Here is a 13,652-nt window from a genome sequence, read left to right on the forward strand (position 1 = left end):
AACCGTGAGTTCCTCTCTTCCCAGATGGTCCAACAAATAGCAGCATGTACAACTGAAGAACACCTTGGATTGCTTTCCAAGGGGAAGCTCTTGTAGCCCTAGCCACAATTCTAGTATCCCAACCATTAGCCGCAAGCCCATGAATGCTAACCTTAGCCCACAAATTGTCCTTCTCACTAGACAACCTCCATAACCATTTTCCTAAAAGGGCCTCATTTCTCTTCTAAATAGTTCTGATTACCAAGCCCTCCCCTGCTTTTGCTTTTAGTAATCATCTTCTAACCCACCCTATGATCATTTTTCTCCTCCCCTGGTTCCCAAAGGAAGCTGTCATCACTTTCTCAAACACCTTAGCTACTCCTCCCAGGATTTTAAAGACCGACAAGTAGTACACCAGCAAATTGGCTAAAGTAGATCTAACTAGAGTGGTCCTACCACCAAATGAAAGGTAGTTTCTCTTCCAAGAGGCAAGTCTCTTCTTAAATCTCTCAACAATCAGATTCCTAAAGCTACACTTCTTTGGGTTATCTCCTAAAGGCATGCCAAGATATTGCAAAGGCCATTGAGAAGCCACACACCCTAGAAGGTCTGCACACTCTAGTACCTCCACCTCCTCTAAATTTACTCCAGCTATACAACTTTTGTCAAAATTGATCTTTAGATTTGACATGTGCTCAAAAAGTTGAATAACTCTTTTTAGATTTCTTATCCACCTCAGATCACCCCACTCACAAAAAAGAATAATATCATATGCAAATTCTAAATGATTTAAAGGCACTCCAAATCTTCCAACTCTCCAACCTCTAACTAGGTTTCTTGAGTCAGCTCTAGAAATGAGTCTCCCAAGAACATCCACAATTAGGGTAAAGGGGAAAGGGGATATAGGGTCACCTTGCCTAATGCCCAATTCACCCCTGTTCACAAAGGTGGAATTCAGCCCTGGATTTATAACTCCTCTCTTGAAGAATTCCTCTAGGCAAAGATCTGAACACTAACCCTCCCAATGCTCTTCCCAATCCACTGAAAATAGAAACTTGTCCAGCTTGAAGAAAATTGGATTACTTTGGAGATTGGGTGGAGAAGGTTTTGCTAGAAAATCTTCATTTCGAAAAAAGTAGGAGAGAGGAAAACAACACAAAGAAATCAATAGGGGAGGGGGTGAGAGAAAAGAGAAGGTCTATGGTGAGTAATCTTTTAAGAAGACACAAGCTGGATATGGTGTTGTTGCAGGAGAAAAGTTGGAGAATTTTGATGAGGTTAAAAAATGAAATATAGGGCCATAGCAATGGGTAGGGATGCTCACAGTTCGGTTAACCGAACCATGAGAATTTTTCTGAAACCAAACTGGATCTACCGGTTTTTACCTTTCCCCGAATTGAAATCGAACCGGTACCACTAGTTGACTGGCTTTGGTTTTTGACCGATTCAGATCTTCAGTTTTTCGGTTTTTTATATTTATAACATATATTATTAATAAATATAATATATTATAAGTATTGTACAAATATAATATATAATACATACATACATACATAACTGCCGATTTTTTTCTAGGTTAACTAAAAACCGAACTGGTGATTATTTGGGATCCAAGGGTTTTAATGAGGGTTGGAGAGATGATAGATGTTTTTAATATCAATTTGTTTTCAAATGGTGGATGGGGAGTGGTATTGTGGTTTAACAATACCACTAGGTATTTCCACTTTCTAGCAGATGGCAGGAGAAGGAAGAACTTTATTTCCAAATTGGTAGTCGATGGAGTTGAGTTAGTACAACAAGAGGAGATTGCCAGGGCCTGTGTTGAGCACTTCAAATCTATTCTAAGAAGGCCTATGAGTAGAAGGGTGTGGGTAGAAGGTTTGGATTGGCCAGATGTAGGGGTGGAGAACAGGAGAAGGTTGGAAAGAAGCTTTAATCTAGAAGAGATCAAGGAGGCTGTGTTTTCTATGGATAGAACAAAAGCTCCAGTGCCGGATGGGTTCACAATGGCTTTTTATCAGGATTGTTGGTATATCTTGAAAGATGATCTCTTGCGGGTGTTTAAGGAGTTTTTCAGGAGAGGAATCGTCAATCCGGGTGTGAACTCTACATTTATAGCCTTAATTCCAAAAAAGAAAGATGCATCCCACCCAAAGGATTTTAGGCCAATTAGCTTGGTTAATAGCTTGTATAAGATCATTGCAAAAGTGTTGTCTTTGAGGCTGAAGAAGGTACTGCTAGATATCATCGCACACTATCAAGGAGCTTTTGTGAGTGGAAGACAAATTACTGATCAGATTTTAATTGCTAGTGAGAGTGTAGAGAACTTTAAGAGGGATAAGAAGAAGGGAGTGGTCTGTAAGTTGGACTTGGAAAAGGCTTATGACTTGGTGGACTAGGATTTCTTGAGGAAAGTTTTGACTTAATTTGGGTTTGGGGCTAGATGGTGTAAGTGGATCATGGGCTGTGTCCGGAATTGTCATTATTCAGTGCTAGTGAATGGGACAGTGGTAGATTTCTTTCCAGCTAGTAGGGGTATAAGACAAGGAGACCCCCTTTCTCCTTTCTTGTTCATTCTAATTGCGGAGGTTTTGGGGAAACTGATTCACAGAGCAGATTCTAGGGGGCTCATTAGAGGCTGGAGAGTTTGGAGGGTGGAAAACCCCCTCACTCACTTACAGTTTGCTGGTGACACGATTATGTTTTGTGAAGGCGGTAATGTGAGCTTTATTAGGAACTTGAAGTCGGTGATACAACTGTTTGAGGAAATGTCCAACTTGAAGGTTAACCTTAGGAAAAGCTGTGTAGTGGGGGTGAATTTGGAGGAGGGAGAGATCAGGGAGAGTGCTGAAGTGCTGGGGTGTGAAGTTTCGGGGTGACCTTTGAAATACTTAGGGTTGCCATTAGGTGATAATCCCATGAGAGAGAGTTTTTGGAACCCAGTGGTGGAAAGGTTTGAAAAAAGACTGGTATCCTGGAAAAAGAACTACCTCTCTCTTGGTGGGAGAATTACACTAATTTAGGCCACGCTTGCTAACTTACCCATCTTTTTCCTGTCGGTGTTTAAAATCCCAGTGAAGATTGCTAACAGATTAGAGAAGCTAATGAGAGAGATCCTATGGGAGCCGGGAGAGGAGAAGAGGGATCATAGAGTTAGCTGGGAGATAGTGTGTAGGAGTAAGTCTTGTGGTGGTTTGGGGCTTGGGAGTATTAGGAGAAGGAATATGACTTTGTTGGGGAAGTGGTTGTGGAGGTTTCTGATAGGTTCCGGAAATCTCACACTCAATTTACAGGCACTCGGCAAACACACACAGTTCAAAATGAGAGAAAACTTGTATTCATTCAATGGAGAGTGATAACAGTGGTCGGTTCTTCGAGAGACCGCCGGCTCTCCCAACACTCAAAATGTTCTTTCCTCCCCCCTCCCCCCAATCCAGACACCCCCCCTATGTAATAATCCCCCCTGACATCATAACTAATTCCCTCAGAAATATTCCTTCCTGACATCCTAACTGATTCCCTCCAGAATTATTCCCTCTAGATATCATAACTAACTCCCCATATAATATTCCCCCCTAACATCATAACTAACTCTCTCTAGCAATGCCCAACTGGCATAGCTAAACATTTCCCTCAACCGACTGCTGACCTGGCTTGCGCTGCCCTTTCCCTCTCCTAGCATATGTGAGGATAATTGGGGGCCTACCATTACCTGCCGCCCAAAGTCTAGCCTTGTCCTCAAGGTTAAAATGAGGGAATTGATCTCGTAGCAAGTCAAAGGGCTCCCAAGAGCCTTCAAAATCAGGCAGGTCCCGCCAATGGACAAGCACTAACAAACCAGTAACTCCCGGCTTAGTGGATGGACACACACCGCGCATGGCAGCTAGTTCCACAAGCATCTCCATATCAGCAGACAGAGTGGAAGGAATCACAGGAGAAGAGATATGGTTACTAATCGCCTTTTTGAGTTGCGAGACACGAAAAACTGGGTGAATTCGTGCATCCGGAGGGAGGTGAAGTTAATAAGCGACAACACCAATTCTTTCCACAATAGAAAATGGTCCATAAAAACGAGGGGCAAGCTTTTCATTGGCTCGGCGAGCTAAAGACTACTGACGATAAGGTCTCACCCTCACATACACCAAATCCCCAACATCAAAATTCACATCACGCCGGCTTGCATCAGCCGAGTCCTTCATCTTTTGTTGTGCACGGTGTAGGTGAGCACGTAGCTCCGTGAGTACAGCGTCACGCTGAAGGAGAACAACTTCTACATCAGCGTTAGTAGTAGAACCAAGCTCAAAGCGGATCAATGGGGGAGGATTGCGCCCATAAACCCCCTTAAAAGGTGTCATACCAGCAGTAGTGTGAAAAGAGGTATTATAGCTGTATTCTGCCCAAGATAACCATGAAGACCAGCGAGAGGGAGAGTCAGCCGCAAAGCAGCGCAAATAAGTCTCTAAACAGCGATTAACCACCTCCGATTGACCATCCGTCTGAGGATGGTAAGCTGAACTACGACGCAATTCTGAACCTTGCAAGGTGAAAAGCTTGCACCAAAAGAATTGTGTCATACCAGCAGTAGTGTGAAAAGAGGTATTATAGCTGTATTCTGCCCAAGATAACCATGAAGACCAGCGAGAGGGAGAGTCAGCCGCAAAGCAGCGCAAATAAGTCTCTAAACAGCGATTAACCACCTCCGATTGACCATCCGTTTGAGGATGGTAAGCTGAACTACGACGCAATTCTGAACCTTGCAAGGTGAAAAGCTTGCACCAAAAGAAACTCATAAAGACTTTATCACGATCAGACACAATTGATCGGGGAATGCCATGTAATCAAATTATGTTGTGTAAGAAAGCCTATGCTACCGTGAGAGCTGAGAAAGGATGACTTAGGAAGAGCCTTAATAAAGTCCATAGTAATGTCCTCCCAGATCTGATCAGGAACGGGTAAAGGTTGCAAAAGGCCAGCAGGAGACATGGATTCATATTTATTGCGTTGACACACGTCACAAGCCTGCACAAACTCCTGAACAGAGCGTTTTATCCCCCGCCAATAAAATTCAGCTGCTATACGCTGATATGTTCGACGGATATCAGTGTGACCCCCCACAACACCAGAATGAAACTCTTTAAGTAAGAGGGGTATATATGGAGAAGAAGAAGGCAGAACCAATTTACCATGATAATGAAGGTGATCCCCAACTAAAGAGTAGGAAGGATAGGCCGCAGGATCCTGCTGTTTAACTTTTTTAACGTTGGCCAGAAAGGAATCAGTGTCAACTTGCTCCTTAAGGTCATTAAAATCAAGAAAAATAGGGAGTGTAAGAGAATTTAAGTGCACTTCAGCAGGAACTCTGGAAAGAGCGTCAGCCACAACATTCTCAGTACCTGGTTTGTATTGAATCTCAAAATCATAATTCATAAGCTTAAGGATCCACTTATGATGCTCACCTTCGACAACTCGCTGCTCCAACAGATACTTAAGGCTACGCTGGTCAGTACGTACCGTGAAGCGCCTACCAAGAAGATAGGGCCGCCACTTTTGCAAAGACAATGGCCATCAACTCACGCTCGTAAACAGATTTGGACTGTGCAGATGGACTAAGCTTGTGGCTGTAAAAAGCTTCCTGAGTTGATCGAAAACGTTCAAGGAGGAGTTCTTTGAATTCTTCCCATCTGCGAAAAGGTCGCCGTCCTTCTTCCCAGTAATACCAAGCCAACGCATCTCCTTCTAGGCAGACCACGGCAGCTTGTAGGCGCTCCGCCGAAAGTAACCCATTAATTTCAAAATAGTGCTTAACACGAAAAAGCCAGCCGTCTGGATTCTCCCCATCAAAAATAGGCAGCTCCAACTTCCGAGGAAGAGAATCAGAAGCATGTTCCAACACCGACATCGAAGAAGACGCTGGAAATGCCGTGCTCCTCCCTTTGTCAGCACCACTACTCGATGCGAAAAATGGAGGAGAAACATCAGCAGTAGATAGAGGAGCAGATGATACCTGAGGAAGATCACGTTGATGAAGCAACATATCAAAACGTTTCACCAGACCCTGAACGCCTTCTTCTAGAGATTGTACAGAACTTTCCAGAGTCGGAATCTTCGAAAGACCAGCTGCTATCTTATCTGGATCGAGACGCTGAAAGTCATTACATAAGCCATCCATCTCCAAACGAAAATCTGCATGCAGAGAAGACAAGCGTTCTTCGAATCCCTCCACCTGCGATGCCACCTCTTTAACTGTTACCATGGCCGAGGAAGTCACGCTCTGATATCACTGATAGGTTCCGGAAATCTCACACTCAATTTACAGTTACTCCGCAAACACACAGTTCAAAATGAGAGAAAACTTGTATTCATTCAATGGAGAGTGATAACAGTGGTCGGTTCTTCGAGAGACTGCCGGCTCTCCCAACACTCAAAATGTTCTTTCCTCCCCCCTCCCCCCAATCCAGACCCCCCTATGTAATATTCCCCCTGACATCATAACTAATTCCCTCAGAAATATTCCCTCCTGACATCCTAACTGATTCCCTCTAGATATCATAACTAACTCCCCATATAATATTCCCCCCTGACATCATAACTAACTCTCTCTAGCAATGCCCAGCTGGCATAGCTAAACATTTCCCTCAACTGACTGTTGACCTGGCTTGCGCTGCCCTTTCCCTCTCCTAGCATATGTGAGGATAATTGGGGGCCTACCAGTTTCCTATGGAGAAGGAGAAGCTATGGGCTAGAATAGTGGAAAGTATACATGGGCTGGAGCAAATGGATGGGATGCTGGAATCAGAGCTAGGACCACAAGCAATTCTCCTTGGAAAGCCATTCATGACCTGCTACCTGTCTTCTTCCCTAATATCAGGTATGACTTGAATTCCGGTAACTCCATAAAATTTTGGGAACATACCTGGGTGGGGAGCGCCCCTCTAAAGGATCAATTTCTGTCTTTGTATGCTCTTTTTAATTTGAGCTGATCTCGTCTTTCACCACCCCGTCCTCTTCCACTTCTGGGATTGGGTGGAACTTGGGTTTAAGAAGGGATTTGAGGGACTCAAACTTCGACAGTATTTCGAACCTTATTGCACTTCTTGATAACGTTGTCTTAGACCCCACTAGGGCGGATTCTAGAATTTGAACACCTACCCCCAATGGCATTTTCTCTCGTGCTTTGTTCTTCAAAGTCTTAAGTCAGTCCACCAATCCTACCTTCCCCCCTTTCCCTGTTGGTGAGGTTTGGTGCAGAGCAATACCTCCTAGGGTTGGTAGTTTTTGTTGGGAAGCCTATCTGGAAAGAATCAACACTAGTGATCTACTCCAAAAGAAGAGACCCAATACTTGCTTGTCACCTCAGTGGTGTGTTCTGTGTAAAGCGGATGGGGAGACTGGTTTTCACCTATTGGTGTCTTGCCACTTTGCAAGGTCTATTTGGGATTGGGCTTTCTCCTTATTTGGATGCAACTGGAATCCCCCATCAGACTTGCAGGGCCTTTTCTCCCCTTCCTTGTTCAGGTGGCGGATAAAAAGGGGAAGGACAATGTGGAGAGGACTAAGGGCTGCAGTATGTTGGACTGTGGGAAGAAAGAAACTCTAGGATATTCTCAGAAACTCAGAGAGGAGCAGCAGATCTGAGGGCTATCATACATATTAGGGCGGTACAGTGGCTGAAATCTTTGGAACTATTCACAGATTACACTGTGGATGACATGTTGAGGAAGTGGGGTGAAATTGCAAATTGCACACAGACCAAGTCAGTAATGAGTGTGGCTTGGACCCCCCCACCTAGTGGATTCTTGAAATTAAACTTTGATGGGTGTAGTAGGGGAAATCCGGGACAATCAGGGATTGGGGGTGTTTTTAGGGATGAAAATGGGGTCATCTCTGCCATGTTCTCAGGCCCAATTGGAGTGGGTGACTCCCTTAGAGTTGAGATCTTTGCAGTTATGGAAGGAGTCCGGAAAGCTAAGGAATTGAACATCAAGAAACTCATAATTGAAGGGGATTCAGAGGTGGTGATAGGGTGGCTGACTAAAGATCAAAATGGTTTATGGAAGTACAATAATGAGAGGAGGAAATTCAAGTGGCTGGTGCGGGAGATGGAAGTTAAGACATGTTGGATTAAAAGATCGGCTAATTCCCTTGCTGACGGTTTAGCTAAACAAGGGGCAGAAAGGGATTCACTGTTTTGGGCTAAGCTGTAACGTTAGTGTCTTTTTTTCTTTTTTCCTTTCTTGAAGCTCTTTGTGGCTCTTGGAAGATAAGTGTGTTTGTCTTCCACTTGTAAATTTTCTATTGATGATTTAATGAAAGTGTTATTGATAAAAGAAAAGTGGTATTGTGGTTTAACAAATGTCTATTAGTCTTAATAAAGAAGGGTTGGGAGTGGAATTTTGGGAGGAATTGGAGGGGTTGAAGCAGTTGGGGGTGGGGGAGAGTGAGCTTGGGAATGAGGAAGTTTGGGGATTTCATGAGAAGGAATCACTTTGTTGACCCATCCCTAATTGGTGGTAGGTTTACTTGGACAAATGGTCAATGCCCAGCTATCCTTAGAAGACTTGACATATTTTTATTCTGTGTTGATTGGGAGGAGTATGTTGGGGAAATGGTGCAAGAGGAAAACCTCTTGCAAGGTAGCTGGCTTTATTTGGACATTTTTTTTCTTTCCTGTTCAGTGTCAGAGATTTTCAGCCAAGATCTCCTGAAGAAATCTTCTCCTCTTGGATAAAGATTGGAGGTAGTAAGAGGGCTAGAGTGCTTTTGAGTTGCACCCCTTTTTCTGTCTGTTGGAACATATGGAAGGAAAGGATAGGAGATTATTTGAGAACAAATCCTGGAGCATAGAAAGGCTGGTGGCGGACATTAGCAAACCAGCGGCAGATTGAGTGTTGGTCCTTCCAGATTTTGTGCAAGTTAATAGAGGAGATTTGGGGGAGAATTTTTGGGAAATGCTTGATTTGCAGAATTGTAATGCTATTAGTTTTTTTTTTTTTTGGGTAGTTCTTGTATGAAGTTCTTATCTTAACACCTTATTAGCTTGCAATCCTTTTCTTTTTCTTTCACTATAAAAAATCTAGTAAATTACCTGTTGATAATTGATGGAATCCAGTGATCACATTTTCCTCCATTGCCAGCTTGCTTGGGAAATTTGGAGTAGGATCCTATGAGAGCTCAAAATCTCTTGGTTCTTGTTCCCAATACTCAAGGAAGCTCTAACTTGTTGGTAGGGTTGGAGAAATCTGAGAAAGGCTGGAAGGTGTGGCAATCCATTCTGGAAGTTATTTGTTGGATCATTTGGAATGAGAGAAATCAAAGGATATTCAATAAAAAAATCTTCACAGCACATTGAGATTTGTATGAAGGTGATGGACACTGTACTCGTGGTTAGAGGTGCACAAGAAATCAAAGGGACTGCTTTTGGGGATATACTGAATGCCCATTCCATATAATTTGACTTGGAAGACTTTTGTTTTCTGTTTTACCTTTTTTGTAGCTTGGATTGTATAGTCCCTCACTGTAAAGTCAGTATATTTGGGGGTGTTTTACCTCCCTTTTTTCTAATGAAAATTAGTACATTTTCTTTTTCAAAAAAAAAAACAGAAAAGAAAGAGAAAAGATTTGTATAGAATATTGAATGAGCAGAAAAGGTCCATAGAAGACATTGTGGAGAGAATCCAAATCAGAGTTCTTCATTGGGTAAAAACGGTGGAATCATTTGCCTATTCTCCACTGCTGACCTTAGAGATTGGTGGTACATTGCTATTCATCGTCTTCCCAAACTGAGACTATGATGCAGTGGAGCCCACCTCCAAATCATATAAAACTGAATTTTAATGCATGCAGCAGGGGCAATTAAGGTGCTTTAGAAGCAGGTGGCGTGCTAAGAAACTTCCAATGGGTTATCGTAGGGAGATACTCTTGTCCACTAGGTGTATGAGACTCAACAAGAGCAGAGATCTAAGCTGTTCTCTGGGGACTCAGGTTGAGCAAGGCACTTCAAATCAGAAATTTAATAGCGGAAGGATATTCTAAACTGGTTGTGGGATGGTTAAAAAGATCAACAATTGCACTTGTCATTATAGAAACATGATGAGGGAAAAATAAGGCAGCTAGATATAGATGTGCTGATCACTTATACATGGATTAGAAGATCAACTAATGGGCGAGCTGATTCATTGTCAACCAAGGGATGAAGGAAGCAGTTGTTTTTGGGACTACAAGAAAAATGATTTATAGTGAGAAAAGAAAAGGCGGGTAAAAGAAAAAGAAAGGGATTAGAAGGAAGGAGAAAACACCTGGAATATTTATAATGAAAGGAATTTTATTCTAAATACCTATAGCAAGGTGGGTGGAAGATTTCTCCAGAAATATTTTTCTGAAACATGCCTTCTCTCGTGTTAAAATTTTGTTATTATCTTATGTTTCTCTCTTTCACTCTTGATAAAATCTGTCTGCAAAAGAAGGTAAGAAGCCATCTACGGTTGAGTTATTTAACCAACTGATTATGGTCCCCCTACTAAAGATGCTTCAAAAATTTAGGATCAAACCATTTATAGCCTTCTCCTTTGACTTGACTGACCATGGTAGGGCTATTGGAGGGGGGATTCTCTGAGGGCTGAAATACTGGCAGTCTTGGAAGGGATTAAAAGAGCGGCAGCTGAATATTAGAAAACTGGTGGTGGAAGGTGATTTGAGCCTGGTTATTAGGTGGTTGCAGAAGGAAGACTTCAGTTTGTGGAAATACCTAAATGAGAAAAGAGAATTAAACATTTGATTCAAAACATGGAAGTTCACTTTCAGTGGACTAAAAGGTGTGCTAATTCCTTGGCAGATTCTTTGGCTAAGCAAGGGGTGGGAAGAGCTATTCGTTTCTGGGAAACTTTGTAATCTGAAGTAAACTTTTGGGAGGGTTAAGAGATTTTACTCCTCCGTCCTATTGTATCATCCTTTTTAATCTCTTTATTAATAAAAGTTTTTGTTATTTATCAAAAAAAAATGGTAGGGCTATGATCAGTTTGTATTTGGATTAGATCTAGCTGCATTTGAATCGCTTCAAATTATTAAAAAGTTAAATCCAAATCCAAACTGAAATCTGATCAGATCTAGGGGTCTTGGATTGGATTTGGGATTTAATCCAAGTCTGTTTCATTATCTTTAAAATAAGAAAAAGAAAAATAAAAATAAAAAAGTATTCACTTTTTAACAAGATAAATTTATATTAATATAAAATACTAAATTTATTGATTACAAACTTTATATAATTATATATTATCCATATATAAATAGATCATCCAAATCCGAAATAATTGAATTGGATCTTGGACCAGGTGTCAGATTTTTGGACTTTGTCGACAGCACTAGATTATAGATCTGTCCAAATGGAAGGTGCAAAAGAATAATTCCCCCTGTGATAAAATTATTTACTCTTGTTGATTATGGTCTACTACAGAAAGAAATGAAAAGGAAACTTGCAATCCAAGACGTAAGTGTATTATCATATCTGTAAAAGAGGTTTGGTGTTGTAAAGCTTCTTGGTTGTATTTCTCATCTTGTAAAATTTGGATATGAAAAGAAATGCAACCAGAATTCCAATCAAAAGAATTTCTAGTGTATATGTTATGCATGTTGGTTTATTCTATTTATTTATATTTCTAATTTAAAATCAAGAAGTTTTTCTTCCCTATGTGGAGATGTAATTAAGGGAATCATCTATATGACACCCAGTATGGCCCTTCTCTAGAAAAAATAAGAACTTCAATCATTTGATTGAGTGAATTGTGTTGTGGGAAAACGTTTTCAACATTTCTCACCAAAATACACTAAAAAATAATATAGTATTTAATTTGATATAGTTTCAATGGTCTAATTAGACAAAAATACCGAGGAGAGTCAATAATATCATTGTTGATTTGGGTGGGAAAAATTGTTCTACAGAAAAGGATTTAACTAATTGCCTAATGCTATTTTTGTGAAACGTAGTGAGATATATTATTTCATCATAACAATTTTTATGTCCAATTTTGTATTGTGAGGTTCTTGTACAATTTTCTTAGCATGCTGGAATTTAGAGAACTTTGATTTGTGTCATTTCTTACAGTTTCTCAAAGTAGTGTATAATTTAGGGCTGTGTGTGATTTGAATTCCTTGTGTGCTTGTAGAGTAGTGGATTTAATATCCTTTTGCCTATAAAAATATGCAATTTTTATTAGAAACTCTTTTTAACTAGTTTGCTTATCTGATTGATCCATACATTAGCCTAAGATCCATCTGGATAATCTCTAGAGAACTTCCATTGAAGATCAATTATACATTAAAAAAACTTTTTTGTTTTCATAGTTGACATACAAGGAGCTTGATATCTGATTGATACAGGTTTATTTTTCATATGGCTTCAATTGGAAATCAATTTATAGAGTATCAAATGGAAATCAGTTGGAATTCTACTTGTGATATTTATTTGTAGCAAACCTTTTATTATTGCCAACTCAATTCCTAAACTAGTATTATAGATGTTTGAACTTCATCCATTGTTTAACAGGCTGAGATTGCACGGCAAGAAGCAAGACTAAAAATGGAAAAAGAAAACCTTGAGAAAGAAAAAAGTGTTCTGATGGGAACTGCATCAAATCAAGATAACCAGGATGGAGCCCTTGAAATCACTGTTAGTGGCGAGAAATACCGATGTCTGAGGTTTTCCAAGGCTAAAAAATGAGGTTTAAATGTTGAAAATAAGGGAGGAAATATGGAGACAACTTCCAGGTCTCTTGATGCTATCAATTCTTTACCGACCATGAGGCCCTTGATGCAATTTACGCAAGAACTTGTTTCATAAGGTGCAATGATGGTTTAATTGCATATATTATCTAAATTCAATGGGAATAACCGGTGGGCTGACGGGGTGCTTCAAGTTGTATGTGTGGTCTGTTTTTCAGTTGAAAAGGGTTTGGTAACGCAATAATGGTGTAATTCAAGTAGACAAGCTGTATCTTAGTGTTTGCTTTTTTTTCTTCCTTTGTATCTTGACGATATCCAGTCAGTACTGTTACTCATGTAAATGGTGAACTTGCTCACTTAACACTTGTTGATACAATGGGCCAAAAGTTGCTCCGATGTTGTGCAGATTACATTTGTACGATTATCGTGATTTACTTGCCTCCTTTGCTATTGGTGTGTTTTAATTGGTGTAAGCATATCAACTCATAAAAAGCAGTGATGGTCGAGTCTTCGGAGGTTCAAGGACAGCGGCAGTGACTCGGTGACAGTGTTTTAAGACTCCGACTGGAGTACAAACGGAATATTTTCTGGGTCCCGGTTTTACTAGTTATCCAGGCAGTTTGCCCATCCAACCCATCAAAATCGTCATTCAATCGGGACCCAGAAAGGCCACTGGTTCCCAGTTTCCATGGTCCGACCATCTGGATCGGGTTAAGCAAATCGACCGGACCCCTGAAGGGTTGTACTATGTACCCTCTAACGAGGTATCAGGCCTTCGTAGTTTCCCGACGATGGAATTCTGGAGTGACAGTCGATGGTCAAGAAGGGAGAAAGGTGGTGGAGCTCCCAGAGGGGGAGAGAAAAATCGAGGGAGAATCTAGATCTCCTCCCCATAAATTGGGTCTTAGATCTGATGAAGTGTCTTGGGTCTCCATGTGGATAATGGACCCTTATTTATA

The 13,652-nt window shown here is 41.0% G+C and overlaps 1 protein-coding gene across 1 annotated transcript in view; it reads left to right on the forward strand.

Annotated features, from left to right (window-relative positions):
* Positions 1-13,123, forward strand: part of LOC104590070 (beta-mannosyltransferase-like protein) — a 33,593-nt gene extending 20,470 nt beyond the window's left edge. The window contains exon 2 of the mRNA XM_010248592.3: positions 12,518-13,123. Within this exon, the coding sequence (XP_010246894.1) occupies positions 12,518-12,691 (174 nt within the window). The 3' untranslated portion in view covers positions 12,692-13,123. The remainder of the gene's footprint in view (positions 1-12,517) is intronic.
* The last annotated feature ends 529 nt before the right edge of the window (positions 13,124-13,652 follow it).

This window comes from Nelumbo nucifera, chromosome 8, assembly GCF_055504915.1.
Source record: "Nelumbo nucifera cultivar China Antique chromosome 8, China Antique-T2T, whole genome shotgun sequence".
NCBI lineage: Eukaryota > Viridiplantae > Streptophyta > Magnoliopsida > Proteales > Nelumbonaceae > Nelumbo > Nelumbo nucifera.